This window comes from Bubalus kerabau, chromosome 20, assembly GCF_029407905.1.
Source record: "Bubalus kerabau isolate K-KA32 ecotype Philippines breed swamp buffalo chromosome 20, PCC_UOA_SB_1v2, whole genome shotgun sequence".
NCBI lineage: Eukaryota > Metazoa > Chordata > Mammalia > Artiodactyla > Bovidae > Bubalus > Bubalus kerabau.
In genome coordinates, this window is record NC_073643.1 from 26,652,209 (window position 1) to 26,677,050 (window position 24,842).

General features: G+C 35.6%; 1 protein-coding gene across 1 annotated transcript in view; it reads right to left on the minus strand.

Moving 5' to 3' along the window:
• The window catches only part of CNTN6 (contactin 6), a 187,547-nt gene that overhangs the window by 15,125 nt on the left and 147,580 nt on the right, over nt 1–24,842 (minus strand). Inside the window, exons 12-19 of the mRNA XM_055557576.1 lie at nt 13,840–14,015; nt 13,366–13,483; nt 12,596–12,754; nt 12,324–12,473; nt 9,489–9,559; nt 2,415–2,649; nt 2,187–2,302; nt 171–357 (exon numbers count right to left, since the gene is read on the minus strand). Coding sequence (XP_055413551.1) covers nt 171–357; nt 2,187–2,302; nt 2,415–2,649; nt 9,489–9,559; nt 12,324–12,473; nt 12,596–12,754; nt 13,366–13,483; nt 13,840–14,015 — 1,212 coding nt within the window. The remainder of the gene's footprint in view (nt 1–170; nt 358–2,186; nt 2,303–2,414; nt 2,650–9,488; nt 9,560–12,323; nt 12,474–12,595; nt 12,755–13,365; nt 13,484–13,839; nt 14,016–24,842) is intronic.

The following is a 24,842-nucleotide window of genomic DNA, read 5'->3' on the forward strand; positions in this document are numbered from 1 at the left end:
TGGTTGTTATCAGAAAGTTTCAACAACTATCCAGATTTATAGGCCAAATCCACTGATTAAATAAAGCAATCAGTAGAATGATGAGGTGGGATGAATGACATGGAAATTGAGCAATAAAATACTTCTTATTGGAGGTGAATTGTGGTCCCTACAGTGTGATGTATACTTACGGGACTTCTTGGTGGTAACGTTGACTGGAGGGCTTGCGGGCCCTGTCCCAGCAGTGTTATAAGCTCTCACAGAAGCAAAGTAGACGGTGTTAGCTTTCAGGCCTGTGATATTTTTAGTTGTGATGTTTCCACTGACCCTGATTTTGCCAATCATGGATTCTTTGGAATCATCTGTCCAGTATAAAACCTGCTCATTAAAAACATAAAACAAGCAATTTATTGTTTCCTAATAACTGCCAGCCACAGTGGTGTATGGGAAGAAGTCAGGAGCGCAAACGAGAGGATATTTTTCAATTAAAATGGTTATACAATGAAAACAAAATAATCAAAGTCCAAAATTTATATGGAAGAAATTTTTTAAAAAATATGAAATCACAATGGAAATGAGAAAACCTATTTTTTTAAGATTATCATAATAAAATATTTCATGAAATATCTAAAGGGTAACAGCTTTATCCGCCCCCCACCAAAAAAAAAGTGAAAAGTGAAAGTGTTAGTCACCCAGTCATGTCTGACTCTTTGCAACCCCATGGACTGTAGCCCACCAGGCTCCTCTGTCCATGGGATTCTCCAGGCAAGAATACTGGAATGGGTAGCCATTCTCTTCTCCAGGGGATCTTCCCGACACAGGGATCGAACCGGAGTCTTCAGCTTTGCAGGCAGATTCTTTACTGTCTGAGCCATCAGAGCTGAAGCCTCAGGTATACAGTAGTAAGTCAGAACAAAATAAGAGTCATAGTTTCAATGAAAGACTCACATTATGATGTTTTGCTATTGACATTTCTTCCAGAGTTCTCTGAGTCACAGATGACTTATTAATTCAGCATATACTGATCCCTTCCTATACATTAGCACTGTTTTAAGCAAATTGGAAAAGACAAGAAAGCATAAAGCATAAGGCATGCCTTTGCACCACTTATAATCTAGTTAAGATGTTAGAGCACATATGTGAAAAGAAAGCAGAGGATGCATCTGCCGAAAATCATATGGAAATAAATGCTATAAGACTTTGAAGACACACAAAACCAGATAATTATCAGATAAGAGAGTTCAAAGAGCAGGGGAGAGTAGAGATGATCTTTGAGAAATAAATAGGGTTCACTTAAGAGGTATGGCCTTCTAGGACTGGAGTGGCAGAGGCACCTACAGAAAGTAGAACTTTCTGTTTGGACAACATGGTTCATATAAAAGGAGAAAAAAGAATAAAGGCAAAATCCTACTTTCATTCTAACACCAAAACGAAGTAAACCTTGTTACTCATTTTTGAATCATTAGATTTGCAAGTCAAAGAAGAGTAATTGATTAATAAGTCCCATCTATTAACTTTTTGAGAATGAAAGACTGTAAGTTTGAAATGATTTTTTTCACTCTATATAGACTATAAAGGCAGATTAGGAGAATGTAAGCTTTATCTTGTCACATAACTGCCTTTTCCGAGATGACTAGCTTTTTTCAAGTAATGCTCCAGTTCAGGATTAGGTTTCCCAGTAAGATTTGTCTATGGTTTAACATCACTAAAGATTAAATGCTTATTTCTCCCCAAGAAACAAACATGACTGTAGCTTGGATAATTAAATAAGATAATCACCTGATGACTTTTAAAATTCTACCATTTGTTAATTTACTTGCTTAGGATCACCTGGAAAGATCCTCGTCATTAATTCCCCTCTGTAGCTTTGGACACACACTATCTTATATTAAGGGTTTCCTGGGTTGGCTCAGCGGTAAAGAATCCACCTGCAATGCAAGAGATGCAGGAGACACAAGTTCTTTCCCTGGGTCAGGAAGATCTCTTGGAGGAATAAATAGCAACTCACTCCAGTATTCTTGCCTGGGAAATCCCATGGACAGATGAGCCTGGTGGGCTACAGTGCATGGGGTCACACAGAGTCAGACACAACTGAGCACGGAATAGCGCAACTTATATTAAGGACTAGGTTGGTAGTATAGGATTGTTGAACAGAGCTATTGCTAGCTGGCATATTCAGAGTGCAGAGTGAAATTACTGTGGATTACCTCATAGCCCAGAACTCTTCCAGTGTTTCTATTCCAGGCAATAGCATTCCATGAAACCTCCATTTCTGAAGCAGAAAAGCTTTGAACAGAAGTTCCCCTTGGGGCCAGTTGAGGTTCTACCATCCAGAGAAAGACACAACTATCTTAAGCAGAGTGGTTCATAGAAAACAAATGCAAAATATACATACAGTCTCAAGGAGGACAATTCCAGTATTGACTACAACTTACCATCTTCCCCAGAGTAGATAATGGACGCAGTACTCAGGGGTCCATCTCCTTCCTTATTATATACACCCACTTTGACTTCAAAGGGAGAGAGAGGGATGATGTTTTCATTTCTGTAAATAAACCTTGATGACTCTACAGATGGTACTCTTTCCTTGGTCCAGGTTGTCGAGCCTACTGGCCGCAGCATGACGATGTATCCAAAGTCCTCTCCATTCTGTAGTTCTTCTGGAATTGACTTGGGCAGAAGTGATCAGTCACTGAGTATTTACAAAAATATTTTGTATAGCTATTATAATATTGATTGATTATTTGGCATATCTTTTATAGAGATAAGATGGATATTTACACTGATTAATGAAGTTATTAAAAAAATAAAATTTCTATTGGGAATGCCAATTAGAAAAATGATCCCAATTAAAGATACTCAGATAAATAAATGAAAAATTTAAATGGAAATATAAAACAGGTTTTACATGCTTATATCACCTTCCCTCCCTGCTGCTACCTCTTGGCAACCACAAGTCTGATCTCTATGTCTGTGAGTCTGTTTCTTTTTTGTCGATAGGTTTATTTGTGCCATATTTTAGATTCCACATGTAAGTGATATCATGAGAGTTGCATTTCCCTTTTTGAACTACTTCACTTAGTATGATAATCCCTAGTTGCATCATGTTGCTGCAATGGGCATTATTTTATTCCTTTTATGGTTGAGTATTATTTCATTATATATATATATATATACACACACACACACACACACACACAAAGAAGATGCATATACATATACACACACACACACACATACTCGCCACATATTCTTTATCCATCAGAATCTCTGAATGCTTTAAGTCCTCTCCATTATGGAATTTGAATATGATACATAGGTGTTTGGGGGCAATAATAAATAAACTTAGAGCAAGCAATAAGTAGAAAACGTACAGTAGCAGGACACTGAGGCAGTGGAAGCTAAGAGAAAGTTGAAGCTGTAAATTATACAGAGAAGAGACAGAATTTAGCTGTTAGTCAAGTAGAAAACTGGGTGTAAAGTAAATGGGAAGAACTGAAGGACAAGCAGGAGGGACTGTTGGAGCTGGGGCTGGATTATCAGAGTCGCTGACAGCAGGATAGGGCTACTGGTCTCAGAACAGTGGTGAACAGTGTTTCAATTCTTCATTTAATCTGTCTGCTTAGCTACTGAGACTTTTTCCCATTCTCAGTATTTCTCAAGTAGCTTTAAAATCAGTTTAGTTCAGTTCAGTCACTCAGTGATGTCCAACTCTTTGCGACCGCATGGACTGCAGCACGCCATGATGGAATCCTGTCCATCATGAACTCCCAGAGCTTACTCAAACTCATGTCCATTGAGTTGGTGATGCATCCAACCATCTCATCCTCTGTCATCCCCTTCTCCTCCTGCCTTCAATCTTTCCCAGCATCAGAGTCTTTTCCAATGAGTCAGTTCTTCACATCAGGTGGCCAGAGTATTGGAGCTTCAGCTTCAGAATCAGTTCCCTCCAAAGAATATTCAGGGCTCATCAAGAGGCTCTCACTTTCTTCCTTTAGAGTGGTATCATCTGCATATCTGAGGTTGTTGATATTTCTCCCAACAATCTTGATTTGAGCTTATGTTTCATCCAGCCTGGCATTTCACATAATGTACTCTGCCCATATAAGTTAAATAAGCAGGGTGACAATATACAGCTTTGATATACTCCTTTCCCAATTTGGAACCAGTCTGTTGTTCCATGTCCATTTCTAACTGTTGCTTCTTGACCTGCATATAGATTTCTCAGGAGGCACGTAAGGTGGTATGGTATTCACATCTCTTTAAGAATTTTCCACAGTTTTTTGTGATTCACACAGTCAAAGGATTTGGTGTAGTCAATTAAGCAGAAGTAGATGTTTTTCTGGAATTCTCTTGCTTTTTTAAAGATCCAACAGATGTTGGAAACATGATCTTTAAAATAAATCCCCATTAGTCGAGATGACCTGAGCTGGTCTCTACTTCTTACCATGTAGAACAATCTAATAAATACAGACAGTGAAAAGTGGAAGAAATACTCAGTCTTGAAATCTTAGAAAAGAAAATGCTTTCTTGTGTTAACACTTCTCTTTCACAGATAGATCAGAATTAAAACAGTTAACTTTGAGTGGTATGGAAGTGATTTATAAGAGTTTAAGACACTTGCTAGAGTACTTGACTTGTTTTGGATGCTTCTCTAATCTCAGATTTAATCGGCATGTTTAGTTCATCTGAGAAATGGAGGACTTCTGCTTTTGTTAGCTAAGTACAATTAATGTTTCACATGGCATTCCCTCAAGAAAGATCTGCATCCAACATATTCAGTTTAGAAGGGAAAAGAGACTTCTTTAGGTTCTTCCTTTCATCCTTTTAATATTGGCTGATCCAATGATGGAGAAATATACAGAGCTATTTAAGGTGGCCAGAAAGAGAATTTTCTCCTTTAAACAAAGAAAGTATTCAACAGTATACAGAAATTCAGACATTCCACTGGTAATGAAATCTCTTAAAGCTGATAAAGGCTAAAAATATAATTTTTCACCACTGTGTCTGTAGGAAATAAATTTTTAGTATAGACCAAGAGTCAACAAGCTATGGCCTTTGAACCAAACCTGATCTATAGGCCTGGTTTTGAAAATAAAGTGTTTTGAAAACACAGTCACACCTGTGTTATGTATAATGATATACGGCTTTTGAATGACAATGGCAAGGTTGAACAGTTGTGAAAAAAGACCATACATCCTGTAAGACTGAATAGTTTCACTGACCTTTTAGAAAAAAGTGTACCAACTGCCAGTTTAGGTGTTTATCTTTTACTGTTCAGTGTTTTATAGTCACATTTTATGTGAGATATTTACCACAAGCATCTCAAAGTTGGGAGTACTTTGAAGTATAAATGAAGATAAGATGTGAAGATATGAGTAAAAATACTTTAGAAAAGGAGTTAGCAGTTATTCCTTCTCTAGGATTAGATATCATGTCTGCTGCTGCTGCTGCTAAGTCACTTCAGTCGTGTCCAACTCTGTGCGACCCCATAGACAACAGCCCACCAGGCTCCCCCGTCCCTGGGATTCTCCAGGCAAGAACACTGGAGTGGGTTGCCATTTCCTTCTCCAATGCATGAAAGTGAAAAGTCAAAATGAAGTCGCTCAGTCGTGTTCGACTCTGTGCGACCCCATGGACTGCTGCCTACCAGGCTCCTCCGTCCTTGGGATTTTCCAGGCAAGAGTACTGGAGTGGGGTGCCATTGCCTTCTCCAGGTATCATGTCTAGGTTAGTGCAAACAAAACAAACCAAAATAGAAATATACACAAAATACACATAACTTTGGTATAGAAGAAAACATAGGTCTATTATACTACAGTGTAATTATAAACCACAGTGATGGAGTCAAACTGAATTTAGAACAGTGATTGGACCTGGATTAGTGCTAAAAGTTCAAGGGGGTACTTCTTCATCCACAATGAATGACTTTGGCCTTCAGTGGTCTCTTTGTACTCCCAAGTTCTTTTTCAAAACCTTGTTCAGATATGCTATGATGATATGCTACTGACATCCTCTCAGACTGAGTTAAGACTGTCCTGTTGGGTTCTGAGCATTCAGACCTTTTCTTAAAAATTTATTTTTGTACCCTGACTGCTTGGAACAGTGTGATTACTTATTAATTACACATTCATTGAATTAAAAACATTACTACATTCCTGGTGGCTCAAACTAATGTGTTCATCTCCTCCTAGGTATACATACCTGATTCCTTGAAGAAGTTGGGGCACCAGAAGAATTTGGCTCAGTAACTGCATGTACGTGATGCCAAATGTGAATGATAAATGGGAATTTGCATCCATTTATAGTTTCTGTTAGTATCTGCATATTTGATATCCCAAGAAAAATACACAAAGGGATTGATTTTAATTGAATTTTTAAAAAATTTAGGTCAGAAAAAAATTTTTGTAAAGTGATAGATTCTCAAATATTGGGGAATCTAGGGTCTCTTGCAGCAACACAAAAGCAGCAATATAGAACACATAAGAGAATAGGACTGGTGGTGGTGAATGTATTTCAGGCAGGAGGCCAGATTTGGCCTGTAAGTGAAGGTCTGTGGAACCCAGCTTAAGAAAAAGAACACTATAAATCATGGAAAGATTTTTTGTTGTTAATTTATATCATCTCTATTTAAGAATAGTATACATAGAATTTCCCATTATCCCCATGTATAGACTGAGTAAAAACCACAATTTACCTACCTTTAGTAATTACTGACCATGGAGGAAAAAAATAGGTGAAGTCAGGCAACTGATGAAATACTCATATGACTTTCAAAGAATATTGAAACCTATATAACCTACTCACCATTCCATAAAAACAATCCTTTTAGACCACTCGAGAGTCAGTGTTTTTTGTGGGAAACTTGTTTGGTAGACAGGAATTATTTTAACTTAATATTCAAAGCAAATACAGAACTCCCACCTTCCCTGAACCCTAACTTTGCATAGGAACCATTGGAATTCTAATTCAGGACAAAGTGAAAGAGAATGGAATGAAAGGCCTGTGGTCAGATGCTTCTCTGTCCATCAGTCTCACATTTCTAAATCTGTTTTCTGGATGTGGCATCATGACCACCTAACACTGTCATGGAGTAAATGACATGAAATGTCCAGCACAGCATCTAAAATCCTGTAAGTTCTCGACAAGTGAGTTACCCCTGTGTCAGGCCTCTTAGGATCCCATCACTCTCCCAGGGCCACACCTGGCTCCTGGCTCTCTGTCCCAACTTTTAGAAAACATCTATGTGTCTCCATGTTCTCTCATATGAAGAGAGCTTAATACTACTACTCTTTCTGTAATGGAATTTCGTGAGGAATAAAATGAACCATGTATATAGAATGTTTTATACTACTGCAAAATCATTTACAGATGCAATGTATTACTACTGTTCTGCAATGGTATTTCTCAACCTCAGCGCTCTTGACATCTGGGGGCATGTATTTTATTGTCATGAGTGGGGGTGGGTACTATCCTGTGCATTGTAGGATGTTCATCAGCATTCTCACCTCAGATACAACCCTCCCCTCAGTTGTAAAAAACCATACACGTCCTCAGGTATTGTAAAATATCTCCTGAGGCATGAATCACCCCCGACCTCTTAATGAGAGCCCCTCTAATGTATCAGACATCACAATTTTTAACTAAAACATCCATGGCCATCATGTTCTTAGGTGTAATGTTAAAATGTCCAAAGAAGTAGATGTTATGGCTATGAAAATTATCATCACTGTGTCAAAAGCAAGTACACGGGGCAATGACATGGCAAGGCTCTTTTATCAATTATACCTGAGGCTCAAAGCTGATAATAAAGGCATGAAATGCAATGCATTCCAAAGAGTACAAACCATTTATATGTAGGACTCCTTGGCACAACTTAGCCTATGAAAAATAAAAGTGAAAGTCGCTCAGTCGTGTCCGACTCTTAGCGACCCCATGGACTGTATAGTCCATGGAATTCTCCAGGCCAGAATGTTGGAGTGAGTAGCTGTTCCCTTCTCCAGGGGATCTTCCAAACCCAAGGACTGAACCCAGGTCTCCTGCATTGCAGGTGGATTCTTTACTAGCTGAGCCACAAGGGAATGACCCAAGAAAAATGCACAGAAAGGGAGTGCTGATTTAAGGGAGAGACTAGTAGGGAGATATTTCTTTTGAGACAATTGTAGAAAAAGCTGTGTATTCCCACCCCCTGCCCAAGAGAAGTAAAGGGGCTACTTCTTACCTCTTGCCTAACCAAGTGACAAGGCTTCAGGAAAAAAAAAAAAGACTCATGGAATGTGGGGGATATGGGGAATTTGTCTGGAATTTGGGGGATGTGGGTTCTTTTAACTGGCAAATGCCTGAGAAACTTCCAAAGAGGAGAGAGACCTGGACAGTGTATTGTAGCAGAGTAAAGACAGGCCAAGTGGGGACTCATTGCACCTCCACAGAACATGGAACAAAGGTGTATGTTTGCTGAGGGCAGATTTGAAGCCCATGTAGGAAGCTGTCCGTGAGCACCATTAAAAGGGGCTATCCACAAACAGTATCTAGAAGAGAGAGATGACCTATAACCGAGAATCTGGCCATGGACCACCAGACTCCAGTAACTGAGGAGACCTTCCAACAGCCTGCGCCAAGAGATGACAACTAGAAGGCCCCAGTGGGGCACCTCCTGGACCTTCCCCACCACCACCACCAAAAAAAATCATGGCAAAACAAACAACTGCTCTCTGAAATGTCAGTTAGAGTATACCAAAGGCAAATTACAAATGACCATCAACCAGGACCATTTCTGTCCATTACCTCTTCTCCCAATCCTAATTCACTATAACTCTGGAGGAATTATCTTGGGAAAGGAGAAATTGAATAGCAGAATGAAGGAAAGGGGAGAACTGAATATGTATTCTCTTTCACACTATTGAATTCCTTACCTAAGGCAGACCTGAGCATCTGGAAATGAGAAACTTTAGATTGGCTGAAAGTCCAAATTTTATGGTAATAACAAACAGGTTTAAAAAATTTTAAAGTACAAAAATCAACCTACCTGTTAATAATGATGATTACAAAAGCTATGCCGTCTGCCTAAGCTTTCATCTACATGCAGGGAAGAACAAATTGGAAGGATTTAAAGAGCAATGATAGGGAAAAAATTATTTTTTACCTGCATTCTGCTGAGCCTAACTCATGAATATTTAGAGGTAATAAATAAAATAATTTCTAGTTCATCAACTAGTAAGAAAAATGCTACTGACCCACCATCAGCAGACATCGGGCTATGTTTCATATTTGGGAAAGAATTGTATTGAGTTAGTCAACACAATTGTTGGGGGAAAAATACTCTCTTAATTGGGGGAAAAATACAAAAATTTTCCAATACTTCCTCTAAATTATGCATCATCAGGAGTCTCTCATACCATGTATTTTTATATACTCAATAGTGATCAAATAAATCTTCTTTGTTTTTCAATATTCTTCTTGGCCAGCTAAATCTTTTTCCCTCAAAATAACTGAGTTGGATAGAAAATTACCTCCCAAGTAATGATGAGTTCAGACCGACTTCCTCCTCCTCCATTGATGTTTGTTGGTGCCACGGCAGGGACTAAAAGCAACCAAGAGAAACGTAGGATGGCAATTATTAAAGTATTTTTTCATCATGAAGAACTTTATTTTTGGATTTCACCTTAAAAAAATCTCACGCAGGCACATTATGAGAGAGTCTTCATTTTTAATGAACATAAATTATGTTTACACATATCAAAATTTCTAAGAGAGAGGACACAGTGTTTGATACATGAGCACCCTGGCTCCAAAATCGAGTAACATCATGTGTTTGATATTATTATGCATCATCTACTAATTGGCAAAATGATGTTCCATTCAGATGGTAACAGCAACACTGCTGATTTAGTGCCTAATTATACAGTTGTGCTGTAAACAAATTACTGAGGCAGTCTATTAATTAATTTTTTTCCAATAAACAAACTAAAATAATTTTTCTTTTTGTTAGTCATCAGGATATTTTAACGATTAAAAATGAATCCTTAAAATATATCAATTAAAATAGTCTTGGTTTATAATTTCATGTTTGAATCTCAAATCTCTCACTACAGAACAGGACCTTTCCTCTAATTTTTCACAGTCAATGTAAGAAGATGTTCTCTGATCAAGGATGTGATTGAGAGAATTACCTGGGTTTAACTTCAGTACCCTAAGACTCAGTGGTAGAATAATACAGAGACTGATCATGTCTACAAATTAGGAAAATATACATCCTTCAACTGTACCTTTGTAAGGACTAGTATAATGAAATATAAACATTTCAAGGTAAATTGTAGAATTGATGACAACTGTGAGCATGAGTGGAGTAGTGTAGTGTGTAATCAGAATGAAGTTTTACTTTATACATGTTGAAGTGTTAAAAAGCAGTTTTCCTGAAATAATAACAAATGTATGCTAAATCTGTGATAAGGATACTTTTTAAAGGTTGAATTATATGCAATTATTTATATTCAATCATTTTAAATTAAAATATGCAATGTTTAATTTCTCATTTAAAATTTTTCTTCTACCATGGGTACCATTCAGATAAATCTAAACTACTTATTTTATTTATTCCCATTTCATACATATTTAACTCCATAAATGATATAAGGATACAATAATCTCCTTTCCTTTTTAAATAGTAACACCAAACATTACCCACTTTCATATTCACATTAACCCTAACTTTGCCAATTTTGATCTTCAGAATTTATTCAGATGATTGCCTTGCACCCATACTCTATTTTCTAAGTCTTCCAATGCCTTTGGCCAAGTGCAGTGTGAATCAGAATAGATTCTATAGTTGCAAGGATTTTTAGTACACAATAGCTTTACAGTGACATACTTTAGGACAATTGAATAGTTCAGATGTATAAGAAAATTATTTTAAATTATGCTTAACTCTTTCAAAGTCATCAGTATTCTGGGTAATAGCAGTTCCTTTTTTTATTCAGTTTTCAAACAAACCATACTAATACTAAAACCATATTGAGAGGAATTATTTTTGATGATACCATCCCTCAAAAAAAGGTCACACTTCAGTATGATTTGGAGATTCAGGAAAATCATTATAAATACCAAGTTTCATTATGCTACTGAAATGAGAGTATCAGTGATTAACAGAAAGTGACATTAAAAACTTAATTGTAAACCTTTAGAGTCAGCATCAACACTGCCCAGAGCTTCCATAATACAAATCAGCTTTAAACAATTTAAACTGAAGCTAGTATCCAGAGTCATGAGGCACATGTCTAGATTCATATAAGGTTGTTCTGTGATAGGGCTTGGGAATTTCTATGTTTAGGCATTTCACTATGTCAGGCCTTTTCTCATTTAGTTCATGGACTACTGTTAATGGTGAATGCTGGAGCTTAAGTCTGGATGTCTGCTTTCTAATACTGACTGTCCAAGATCATCAGCTACATCCTGGCCTTCCTTTTCTTCTATTAAAGACTCATCTCTTAGCTCTAAATTTTTTTAGAATGATTTAATTTATGATATCACTATCGAATATATTATTTTCCAGCCCCAGTCCTATAATAAAATGACTTACATTACCTTTAGTTTAAAAAGTGATTTATTGACATCTGACAGTTGCACACACTTTTTTGGAAGTAATTTGTGTGTGTTAAACCAAGCCAGCAGCAGCATGATCCTTCATAGGTGACTGGATAAGAATATGAATTTTTTTGGCTAGATTCATTGAGATTATCAAATGTTACCTTGGATGTGAAAGTTTGAGTGGAACAAAGAGTATCCATTGAAAAGAGTTTAAGAAGGTGTGATTTCTGAGGCAGGTTCTACTTGTATTCTTCTGTTCAGCAAACCACTTGATGCTCAATTAGTGCTTCTGTTAAATGAGTTTAACATTCACCTCATTTGCATGTGGAAAAATTGATGCTATCACTCATTGAAGCTGCAAAGCTAGGTCAGAGTTGAAAAATAAGTGGAAATGTGTGGCTGACTGCACCAACAGATTCGTAGTTAATTCTTGGCTACAATATTTAATGAAACAATTGGTAATATATTTACATTTACAAATCTACAGATTCTCTATTGGATTTTGGCTAGAAAATAGATAAGATGAAAGGACTGCTTTTGGAAAATTCTTATTTTTGACATGCCTTCTTAATCATCTTGTTTTGAATTCACTTTTTGGAGACAATACACATTGCTCTGTGCATATAAAAATGGAAAGTAAGAGCCACTGGTTTACTGCTTCTGATTGTGGACCAAAAATGCTACATGACTTCTCACTTATTATCTTTAGGAACTATATCATAAACAATCTTCTTCATCTTTAGAAGACATTGATATCTTACCTGATGATTTGGTTCTTAACAATTCTGATGGCTTGCTTGGTTCTCCAATCCCAATGCTGTTCCCAGCAACTACACGAAATTCGTATTCAACCCAAGGATTCAAACCAACCACTGTTGCATTGAATGTCTTACCATTGAGAATTTCTGGAACTGAAAAGAAGGTTATGCTTTAGGCAACTAAATTGGCACTAATTAAAAAAAAAACAACTATTTAATCAAAACAAAACAAAATATCTGTTTTAGAAAGTCATCCAAAATCATGCATCACTTACCTGTAGAAACAGCCTGCCAACCCACAGAAAATGGTGTCCGAGCCTGAATACTAAATATTTGAATGGGGCTGTTATTATCTGAGCCTGGTCTCCAGCTTAGTTGACAAGTAGTACTGGAAATATGTTTCACTCTTACATCCTCTGGGGGCCCTGGGGGACCTTGAAAAACATGTTTTATGATGACTATATTAGAAATTGTTAAATTTGTGGATTTGGGACAAGGATATTTGATCTGTCATGCTTAGAAAATAAAATATTGAACATAATGTATTTTAGCACATTACTTGTGATAAAAAACCCTATTAATTCAGCTTACATGGTGAGAGATTAATTTAGAAATGCTTCCTTTGAAGATTAGAAAATGCCAGTCATGGGATTGTTGAATATCATCCAATAGAGAGCTAATCTCAAAAACAGAACCATTCTCACCCATTCCTCTCTCGAAAGCTAACTCAAATAAATGCAACTGATATGGAGAACTTCAAAAACAAGAGTGGTTTATTATGAATAGAAAGCATATCTAAGTTTTAGGGACCAATACTGCTAGCTAAGTCTGATCATTCCTTATAAAGAAACAAAACCTACTCAATTCAATGTTCCTATCTGTAGTCACACCCTGGGGTGTTGGAGTTTAGGAAAAAAAATTGTGCTATTTATTTTACTGCTTTATCATAATGTGGTTACTCAAAGATCTACCATGTACATATTAATGTCTTTGATTGTGAATAAACAGTGCTGCCCTCTATTTTCCATAAACCATTTATGCTTACCTCTCACAATGATATCACCATCAGCAGATAAACTTTCAAGAGTCGTTTTCACTGTGCATAGATATTTTCCTGAATGATTTAATTGAATATTCCTTATCATCAAATCCCCAACAGATTCCTGTAGATAGAAAGGGAAAAAGGGATAAAAACATAATGACACCCAGCAGGTCTCATTTTTTTTTTAAGCTGGATAAATACAAAATATGAGGCACCTCTGAAATTAGGAGATATACCAGTATCATTATACTTTTTCATACTTGACCCCTTTTATTACCCCCTTAATTATAATTGCATCTAGAACACAAGCATTTCTATGAAAGACATAAAACAAAATAAAAACAGATGCAGCTTTGTAAACAGACAGTGAGTGATTATCCATGCAAATAAATATGGGGACAATAATTAACAACAATGTTGATTCATGTAAAAGGCTTGATTCACTTTATTAAGCACTTAAAAATTTCAGCAACTTACTCCTCCAATCCTCTCAAAATGAGCCACTCCTTTTTTAAAGTCAATGACATCTCCATTGAAAGACCATACAAATACAACTTCAATGGAGGGGTCATGGGACACCTGGCAGGGTAGGACTATACTCTCGCCAACTGTAACATCCATTTTGGAAGGTGGAACGGTAATAACAGTCCTCTCTGTTGAGAAAAAAATTATTGTTTTAAAACCTTATAAAATGCTAGCATATGGCTATAAAATACATATTTTGAATCGTTTTGCTATTGTTTGAAATTATATAAGTCCAACATGAAGCTCTACTATACTCAATAAGAAAAATTATATTCCCACTTTTAAAATATTTCTACATTATTAAATATAACCTATTACTTGTAAGAAAATTCAAGACACATTCTCATTTATACTTAATATTAAAATAAGTAGAAACCAGGGACCTCAAAAGACAACATTCACTACATAGAGAGTGTACCACTCCATTTTTATTATTATTTTATTCTGAAATTCCAGGCAAAACCCACAAAATGGTTAAAACTCTAATTATTTGGTTAATTTCATATACTAGAAACAAATTGTGTTCCTAAGTTCATAATTACAATAGTTTATATTGTATTAAAATTTATAATCATAAGTTTATATTTGCCAATGTGAATACTACATATTTATTCTATTTCTGACATAGTTGTGATAAAAAAATTTTCTATTTTAGATTAAAGTGCAACATGAATAGGACAGAGGTAACTTTTTTATTTTTCATCCAGATTTTTTAATTTTTTTTATTTTATTTTTAAACTTTACATAATTGTATTAGTTTTGCCAAATATCAAAATGAATCCGCCACAGGTATACATGTGTTCCCCATCCTGATGCGTCACAATATCAATCCTTGCTCTACAAGTTCTATCATGTCATTGACCAGTTTCAAAGGACAATTTGAAAGGACACAAACAAATATCCAGTTGGACTCAGGAATCCTATATTTCTGTGGTTAAAATAGACTCATAGTGATATCATTTTTTACACATTTTATATCAAACTACATAGTTATGCTTATAGAGCACTAAGAATTTATCAAAATGGCAACTAAATAACCATAAAGAAAAAAAAAAAGAACTTGGACACACATTTACATGTAGATATGCACTATCTTACCAAAGTAAAATATATTCTAAGGGATTAATATTTAAGATTTAGGAATTTTGGCAAATTATATTTTAAAAATATTGTACATGAAGTTTCAAAACAGTTTTAAAGCAAAATGAAATTAGGACCTTGGAAAATCTCTTTCTCTAAAGATCACTCATAAGATAAAATTTAACCTTGTAGGAGGTAGGCTAAAATCTTTCCTTTCATTCTGGCTTTTCTGTATTGCTCAAGAAATCAAAGTAGCACTGAAGTTGAATGTGTATGTTCATATGATGAGTTTGCCACTGTATTTTATCAATAGAATGTTTAAGTATTGTTCTAATATTTTAAAAGTGGTGACTGTTTTCTTAACAATAAAAAAACAGGAAGAAATAATCATAGGCTTTAAGGTACACATAAATAAAAGCATCATGGAAAAATAAAAACACATATTATATTTCTGAATATGATGGAGGAAAATTTAACCCAGTCTACATCAGATGCATCTTCTTATTTTTATATATTAAAGATACTCTTTCTCTTATTATGTTAGATGCATGCACTTTTTACTCTATTTCTGGGGAAACATTTCTAGAATGATTTTTAGGGCTAAATCCATTCTTAATCCCAAGCCTTCTTCACGGGTCTCCCACAAAGAAAAGATAAACAATATCACGGTTTCAATAGTACTTTTTAGAACTAGGGAATATTTTCCTTCTTGTAGTATCTTTAAAAAAATATTTCACTAACATCTTATTTACACTCATAGGAGGATGAGGTGGATAATTCAATGTGCTGGTAGAATAGAACTGCTCTGATTTAAAGTTTTAGATCATGCAATTAAAAATGATTTTCAAACATTAAAAATGAAAGCCTCTCCTTCTAATTATGGCACTACAAAGTGACACAATTAGACAAATCATTCCCTATATACATAGCTCACCAGAAGTATATTAATGATGACTAAAACTCCATGAATAAGAAATAATTTATTACAATGTTCACATATTTTCACTAATTAATTCACTTATTAAGTAATATTTATTGAGCAACCACCAAATTACAGCTGTCTGCTAAGTAAAGGAAATAAAATGAAACATTAAAAAAACTAAGATCATGGCATCTGTTCTCATCACTTCATGTCAAATAGATGGGGAAACAATGGAAACAGAGACAAACTATTTTCTTGGGCACCAAAATCACTGTGGATGGTGACCAGAGCCATGAAATTAAAGACACTTGCTTCTTGGAAGAAAAGTTATGACAAACCTAGATAGCGTAATAAAAAGCAGAGAAATTACTTTGCCAACAATGATCCATAGAGTCAAATACTCTTTTCCAGTAGTCATGTGTGTATGTGAGAGTTGGACCATAAAGAAGGCTGAGCACTGAAGAATTGCTGCTTTTGAATTGTGATTTTGGAGAAGACTCTTGAGAGTCCCTTGGTCTGCAAGAAGATCAAACCAGTCAATCCTAAAGAAAATCAGCCCTGAATATTCATTGGAAGGACTGATGCTGAAGCTGAAGCTCCAATACTTTGGCCACCTGATGTGAAGACATGGCTTATTAGAAAAGACCCTGATGCTGGGAAAGATAGAAGGCAGGAGAAGGGGACGACAGAGGATAAGACAGTTGTATGGCATCACCAGCTCAATGGACATGAGTTTGAGCAACCTCCAGGAGACGGTGAAGGACAGGGAAGCCGGTGTGCTACAGTCCATGGGGTTGCAAAGAGCTGGGCACGACTGAGTGACTGAACAACAACAACAATGAAAAGAGAAGGAATAAAAGCACCAAATAAATATGATGCAATGTGTGCCTTAGAGGTTTATATCTAAAGCAACAAGCTAATATTAAACAACTGATATTAAACAACTCATACTCAGAAATACGTAGGTATAACTATGATGAAAAGTGAGAATGTTAGTTATTCAGAGTTGAGTCCAACTCCTTGTGACCCTATGGACTGTAGCCTACCAGGCTCCTCTCTCCATGGGATTTTCCAGGCAAGAATACTGGTGTGGGTAACCATTCCCTTTTCAAGGGGACTTTCCTAACCCAGGGATTGAAGTGGGGTCTCCTGCATTGCAGACAGATTCTTTACTATCTGAACCATCAGGAAAGCCCTGTAACTGTGATAAGTGCCATATATTAGAAATAAATAATTCTATTAAAATAGTGAATGCTGAAGGATCATTTTTTTAAGAAAGAGTTGTTTTAGTTGACAGTAAAAGGCAAATGGATTTCTAGGTAGTGCAGTGGTAAAGAATCTGCTTGCCAATGCAGGAGGCTCAAGAGTCAATCTTAGTGTGAGGAAGATCTGAAGTAGGAAATGACAACGCACTGCAGTTTTCTTGGGATAACAAAGGATTGGACATGACTGAGCACACATACAAAGAAGGCAAATAGGAGCTAGCTAAGTAAACATAATTGGCCGGAAGAAGTAACTTTATTCACCATGCAGGCAGGAGCATTTACAAAAAGTCTGTGTAAAGAAAAAATATAGCATGTGAATACAAGGCAGCCATTTTGCTAGAAAGCAGTGTTGGAGAGTGAACAAGGAGTGAAATGAAAATTATGATAGACTCAAAATGTAAGCTTTAGATGTTCTTAGGGACAGCTACATAATATGTGGATTTTTTTTTAAATAGGGAAAAAGCACTTTGCTAAATATGGAGAACTTTGATTTAAAAATAATATATGTATTACCTATAAAATGTAACAGAGTAATAGTGATACATGAGTAACAACATAAGCATACAAATTGCAAAAAATATATTTTTAGTTCAATTTTATATAATTCATTAAATAATAATACTTTATTAATAAAGTTAAATCCTGATTGATCATGAGAGTTTTCTTGCTTTTCTGTAAATCTATTTATTAGGTCATCAGAATTTACATTTTTAGTAATTTTATTTTAAGTGATTGACATCAATTGCTCATGGCAAATATAAAATAACAAATGCTTTCTGAAATTTTTCTTTTAAAATTTGCAGTCGTGTTTATGTTGATGCACTTGTTATAGAACTCTTGAGAGTATTTTATAGGTGTGATATTGGAATAAACTTCCAATGAATTATTTTGAAATGTTGAATCTTAGAATATCTAAAGATAATGATTCTCAAGGAACAATTTTTCTCTAAAAAGATTTAACTCTTCATACAAATCCATTCTGCTTAAGTCTGGATTTAATTTTAGATGTTAATCTAAACAGTGAAACTTATATTCTTTGGACACATCCTGTAACTTGGGAAGGTTTCACAAGAAACTGAAAGTGGCTTAGTGGTTTGTGTATAATCCAAAATGTTTAGGCATTCTACTGCTGTATCTTCAATTATGAAGAAACACGCATTAATAATTGGTTTACCTGAAACTTAGTATAAAAGTAGTATTTTTCCCATTGGGTAAATTAATATTTAATTTGAATATCCATTTCTAAGCCTCTGGATATTAGCTTTCTAGTGTTGCACACATTTTCAAAATCATGTATGCTAAACTTTGAAAAATTCATGCAACTATGATATGCTTTATTGCAATGTCCATATGTAGGCTTTTGTTTCATAATACTTTACTGACAAAATTTACTAGCTTGGCCCTGACGGATCCTGTCCTGGTGCTCGGACTGAAGAGTTAATATTTGTACAAATGACATTTGACATCCTCTAAGGATAGATGGGGCAGCTGACCTCTCACCGTGGATCTTGACATTGACTACTTTCTCATTCTCTTGCTCCCCTGAAGCCCCTGCTGTCATCCTCTGATTTTTCCACAGCTGCTGCCATCATCACCTTTATCAATTTGGCCCCAGGTCCTGATGTGCCACCCTCCTCTGGGCCTCAGCTCTCAGCACTCACTCCCATGAAGCACATGGGTATACACGATACCACCTGTTGTGCAAGAATGTTGACTGCATGGTGCACACACCTGAACCCGTTTGTGCACAAGTAGCTGCTGCTGAGCCGTAAAAACTTGTTTGTGCTTCTACCCAGCATATCTCCTCTGCTCAAGTGCATACTCCACTGTCCCTGTAGATTTTTCACTTACAAAGTGCAAGTTCAGAAACAAAGTGATCAAGGATTTCAAGATAGTGACAATAGAGCGTTAGACCAAACATGAGGCAAAACTCAGCATGGGATCCTGTGTGACTGGGCTGCACAAGGCTGAAACCAGCCCTGGATGACCTGTTAAAAAATTGCTGATAAAATGAGAAGCCTTGGAAGTACAAAGCAGAGGGAATAAATGGCATAGAGACATACCAGTTTCTGTAGGGTGAAAAAAAAAGTGGATTATATTTAAAAGAAGAAGCTTCTATGTAGGCAGACTTGTTATCCAAAACAGGGAATGCATGATTATCTGAGCACAATTTCCCTGTGAGTACCCTCCTGTGGGGGTGAGGACAAGAACGCTTATAACTACTGTATTCTGTCCTCACACCACATGCGGACCTGCTCTAATCCTGTGTAGGTGGGTCTCCAACACCCACAAGACTGCTAATTGCTATCTAAAGAGCTCCCTTCTGCAACCGCCACAGTTCTATCTCTGAACTAGAAGTTCAGTTCCCGCAGAGACAAAGTCACACTTGCAGAGAATGGAAGAATGGTTCTCGAGCAGAAGAAACATACAATTTTTATGCTATTTTAGGGAAAGAACAAGGAGTAGCTTTAGTTCATTAACAAGTTCAGACTCCTCCTTTGCATACACTTTAACTTCTTAAGAAACTAACATTGGAGGAAAAAAAAAAAAAAGCTATTCAGATCATCTGGTGGAGTGGAGGGATTTACATATACACTTCTAGTGTACTCTTTTCCTGGGACTGCATACATTCTGGTACAGTAGGTGCAGTAAGATGAAGCTCATTATTAACACTGAAATACTTCTTGGTATTTGTGGAAAAGTAAGATAATTAGGGCCTGAATTATAATGAATTAAAAAGGAAGGATGTCAACTGTGCTAGACTCTATCATTTGTAAAACTTTGAAATTCTTTAAGGCTCTTTTTCTGAAACAAAATAGGGGGATAGTAATTCCTTTTCATTTCACATAATTATATTTTTCCTACCTATTCCTTAAGTATTTATAGAAATTCTGCTCTAGTAGTTTAAAAATTTAGCATGAATTTCCTGGAGACTGTGTTCAAAATGTAAATTTCTCTGCTTCCACAAGAATTACTGATTCAGCAGGGTTGCAGGGAGGATCTAGAAATGGATTTTTAACAGGTTGCTTCTTCAGTTAATTTTGATGTGGTCAGTCCAGGTCCATGCTTTGAGAAATATTGCCTTAGGTTTTGAAAACTGAGCCTGAATTTTCTATTTTAGGAAAGTCCAAGCTATGTAAACTATATTGTCATAAAGTCACCAATGCTTTGGTTTCAGGAGAAAAAAGTCATATCCAATAAAATGTTACTAATTAGTGATGCTTCAAAAATAAACCAAGATGAACTTCTCAGGCTATTCAACTATAATTAATTCTGTGTACTTTGTTTGCTTTTATTTTTTTTATATTTTTTTTATTTTATTTTTAAACCTGAAGCACTGTATTAGTTTTGCCAAACATCAAAATGAATCCGCCACAGGTATACATGTGTTCCCCATCCTGAACCCTCCTCCCTCCTCCCTCCCCACACCATCCCTCTGGGTGGTCCCAGTGCACCAGCCCCAAGCATCCAGTATCGTGCATTGAACCTGGACTGGCAACTCATTTCATACATGATATTACACATGTTTCAATGCCATTCTCCCAAATCTTCCCACCCTCTCCCTCTCCCATAGAGTCCATAAGACTGTTCTATACATCAGTGTCTCTTTTGCTATCTCGTACACAGGGTTATTGTTACCATCTTTCTAAATTCCATATATATGCATGAGTATACTGTATTGGTGTTTTTCTTTCTGGCTTACTTCACTCTGTATAATAGGCTCCAGTTTCATCCACCTCATTAGAACTGATTTAAATGTGTTCTTTTTAATGGCTGAGTAGTACTCCATTGTGTATATGTACCACAGCTTTCTTATCCATTCGTCTGCTGATGGACATCTAGGTTGCTTCCATGTCCTGGCTATTATAAACAGTGCTGTGATGAACACTGGGGTACACGTGTCTCTTTCCCTTCTGGTTTCCTCAGTGTGTATGCCCAGCAGTGGGATTGCTGGATCATAAGGCAGTTCTATTTTCAGTTTTTTAAGGAATCTCCACACTATTCTCCATAGTGGCTGTACTAGTTTGCATTCCCACCAACAGTGTAAGAGGGCTCTTTTTTCTCCGCACCCTCTCCAGCATTTATTGCTTGTAGACTTTTGGATCGCAGCCATTCTGACTTTGTTTGCTTTTAGAGTTCCGTAGCACATTTTAGCATATTAAAAGCTCTGAATATTCCTGCATTAAAGAATCTTTTAAAAATTTATTTAATTCTAGATTTCCTGCACTTACTAGATATGGAACATTTTTAATTCATGCAACACTTCTTAATATATCTTGAAATATAAAGAATTCTAAGAAATAAAGTTTGGAAATATGACTTTCATGGTTAAAGAGAGTTAAAATACACACACATATACATGTATATGTATACATGTATATGTATGTGTATTTAGCATTCATTATGCATATATAAATATATATTTATGAGAAAATCATGTAAAATTTAACTCTGAAAAATTTTGGAGTAATTGTTAATATTTAAGATGAGAAAATTGGTTTATTGTTATGCTAAAAAGATCCTCTTATCATGTAAAATACATTCTGCAATATTCATAAATGGAATTATAGTGTTTATGATTTGCCTTGAGATCTTTGGGTGGATTTGGGGAAAGTAGGTGAGGGTATAGGTGAAACAAAGTTGGATATGAGTTGATAATGACCAACCCTGATTGATTTGTACACGGTGTTCCTTATACTACCTTCTTTACTGTTTTGCATGTTTCTAATTTTCAGTAACAATAAAAGAAAGAAAGAAAATGATGGGGATAATGAATATTTACATACAGAATAGGGAGGCAACTTTTCCATTCAGCTTTTAGAGTGATGACTGACCATTTTTTGAAGGTTATTTTAAATATGAATGGCATGAGTTAGTGAAGAGTTCATAAAATAACAGAATTTTAATATTTACTCTTTTCAATCTATTTCAATGAGATTTGTATCATATGAAAATAGCAGGATATAACAATCCTACCCTAAGAGGTGTAAAAAAAGACTTAATAAAATCCATAATGCTTTTGATGAACTTTACTCAAATTCACATTGTCAAAATAGACAGTGATATTTCCAGAACACATCTTTAGTTAAGAGCACCTCAGGAGACGTGAAAACTATCATCAAAGTATCTCAGAATTTTTTAGTATGATTTCTTTAAATATAAGTGTGGCTTGTTCCTATATGAATGGCAAAACATACTATTATATATCATGATCCTCAGGTATATTTTTACAAGCCAGGGATGGCCATCCATCATATATTGGTCTTTTGAGCATCTAATAAATATTACTTTGGGTCAGTATTTATTTGTTTCCTTTGTAGTTTTAACTCAGTGAAAATCTCCGTCTGTGAGTAATAGTCTTTCAATGACATTGTTCAGAACAATAATGGCTCAGGAAGTTCTGAAATTATCAACTTCTCTCAAAACACTGACATATCTTAAGAAAATCACCAAATCTTTCTCCCTCTGTAAACATGTGATCCTGCCTTTACTTGTCTATGACATTATTGAAAATGTTGCTAAGATACCAATATAAAGGAAACTAGCATATAAATAGCACTTAAAACAGGTGATGAAATTCTCTGGTATTTTCTCTTATTAGTTAACTTGTGAAGACTAGAAATTAAAACTTTAAATTTGGATCCTCTTTCTAATTCCTCAGAATCTCTGTTAGTCTTATATGAACATATTAACTCTTCCCATTGCTTTTAATTTCTTCTTCCAGTTATGTTCTTTTCTGAAGATTTTAGTGATGAATTTTCTGAGATTTTGTTTGTGTGAAGGCATCTCTGTTTTGTCTTCGTTAAAGAGGATATCTGTACTTGGAATAGAATTTTACTGTATCATCTGAAAGACGGTTAGAAAGGTCTTTCTACTATCTTCTTGAGTCCTTTAATTCTCTTGTTATGATAACTGTCAATGTCTTTGCTAGTTGTTTGTTTGTTTGTTTTTTTAATTGGAATGATTTTTTTCCTCGCCTCTGGTTTCACTACTATGTGCTTATTTAACTTTTCCTTTGTGTTTATCCTAGTGAGGCTCATATGATTTCCTGAATAGATGACTGCTGTCATTTAAAGTTTGTTTGTTTTTTTTTTTTTTTAATCTCTGGCAAATATTTCTTCAAATTCTCCATCCCTCATTTTATTTCTCCCCTCTGCTCCTTTTGGAATCAAGAGTGGAGACAAAATTTGAGAAACTGTAATGAAGTTGAATGATTTATAATTGACTTACTATAAAGGTCAGTCACAGGCTGGCAGTGGGAAGACAGAGGGGAAAACTTATTTAGCATGTCTTTATGTATTCATTTATTTGTGATTTATGAATAGGATGTTATTTGGTCTCTAGAGTAGTTTCTCATCTAAGAAGACCAGTAAATTACTTTGCTGAGAAAATATAAAACAGAGGGTCTTTGAACTGCCTATCACCAAGCCCAGTTGAGGGTCAGGAAAATCCTACTGAAAATAAGGGAATTAAGGAAATATGTGCACAGTGAGAGCTGAGATTTGTGTGTTGTAACCCTATTCAGCTCGGAGAGTGCTGTCTGCTTGGCCTTTGCTCTCCAGACAGGAAACCTGGGAGGGAAGTGAGGGACAGTTGTCCTAGGAATCTGATAAGCCTAAAGAGAAGATACTCCAATATTTTTCTTCAGTTCAGTTCAGTTCAGTTCAGTCACTCAGTCGTGTCCGACTCTTTGTGACCCCATGAATCGCAGCACGCCAGGCCTCCCTGTCCAGATCATCTAAACATGAAGTTAAATCGTTCAAAATTCCCACTCTTGATTAGAGCTTTCTGTAAGATTTTTAGTGATCTAAATATGAACAGACAACAGTTCCATGATGTATCTTCAAACACCTCTTAATAAAGGATAGGACGTAAAACAAAGAGAAAACAAAGTGTTTGGGAAAAGAGAGACCTTTCAGAAAAAACAAACTAGAAAAGAGAAAAAAGTACAAGCAATACTTCCAGAGGAAAGGAAGAAAAGACCAAGATATTATTTAAAAGAATAGACAGAAAATAAAAAGACACTTAGAAAAATTTTTTTAAAAAAGCAAAAATACAAAAGAAAATCTGGAAGGTAAAGTTGAGAAAATATCCTAGAAGGTAGAGCAAAAACAGCTCTAAAATGGATGTGAGGATATAGAAACATTATATATAATATGTATATATAAAACATATAAACATGTAGATAGACTCAGTTTCTCAGTTCAGTCGCTTAGTCATGTCTGACTCTTTGCAACCCCATGAATTGCAACACGCCTATCTAAATATATATATATATATTAAAATACAATAAATTCTACACGTAGATGAGTAGATACATACACACATGCATACATATACTCATAAACTTGAATGACAGTCTAGGAAATCTATTATAAATGGGCATTTCAGAAAAAGAAATGGAGTAAATTATTACTCAGAAAAATATCCCGGGCCCAAAGAGCTATGAGCTTCCAGGATGACAAAGTGCACCAATTGCCCTATAAAAAAGGCTGAAAATAGATTTACACCAATCATCATGTAATTGTGGGACACTTGGAAAAAAAGGACTTCTAGACAGAGAGAGTGAGAAAAGATGTCACAAACAACAGGTCAGAAATCAAAATGGTTTCAGCTTTTAGAGCAGAGCAAGATTTCCAAATTTATGAAAAATCATGATTTCCAATCCAGGATTCTGTTTCCAATTA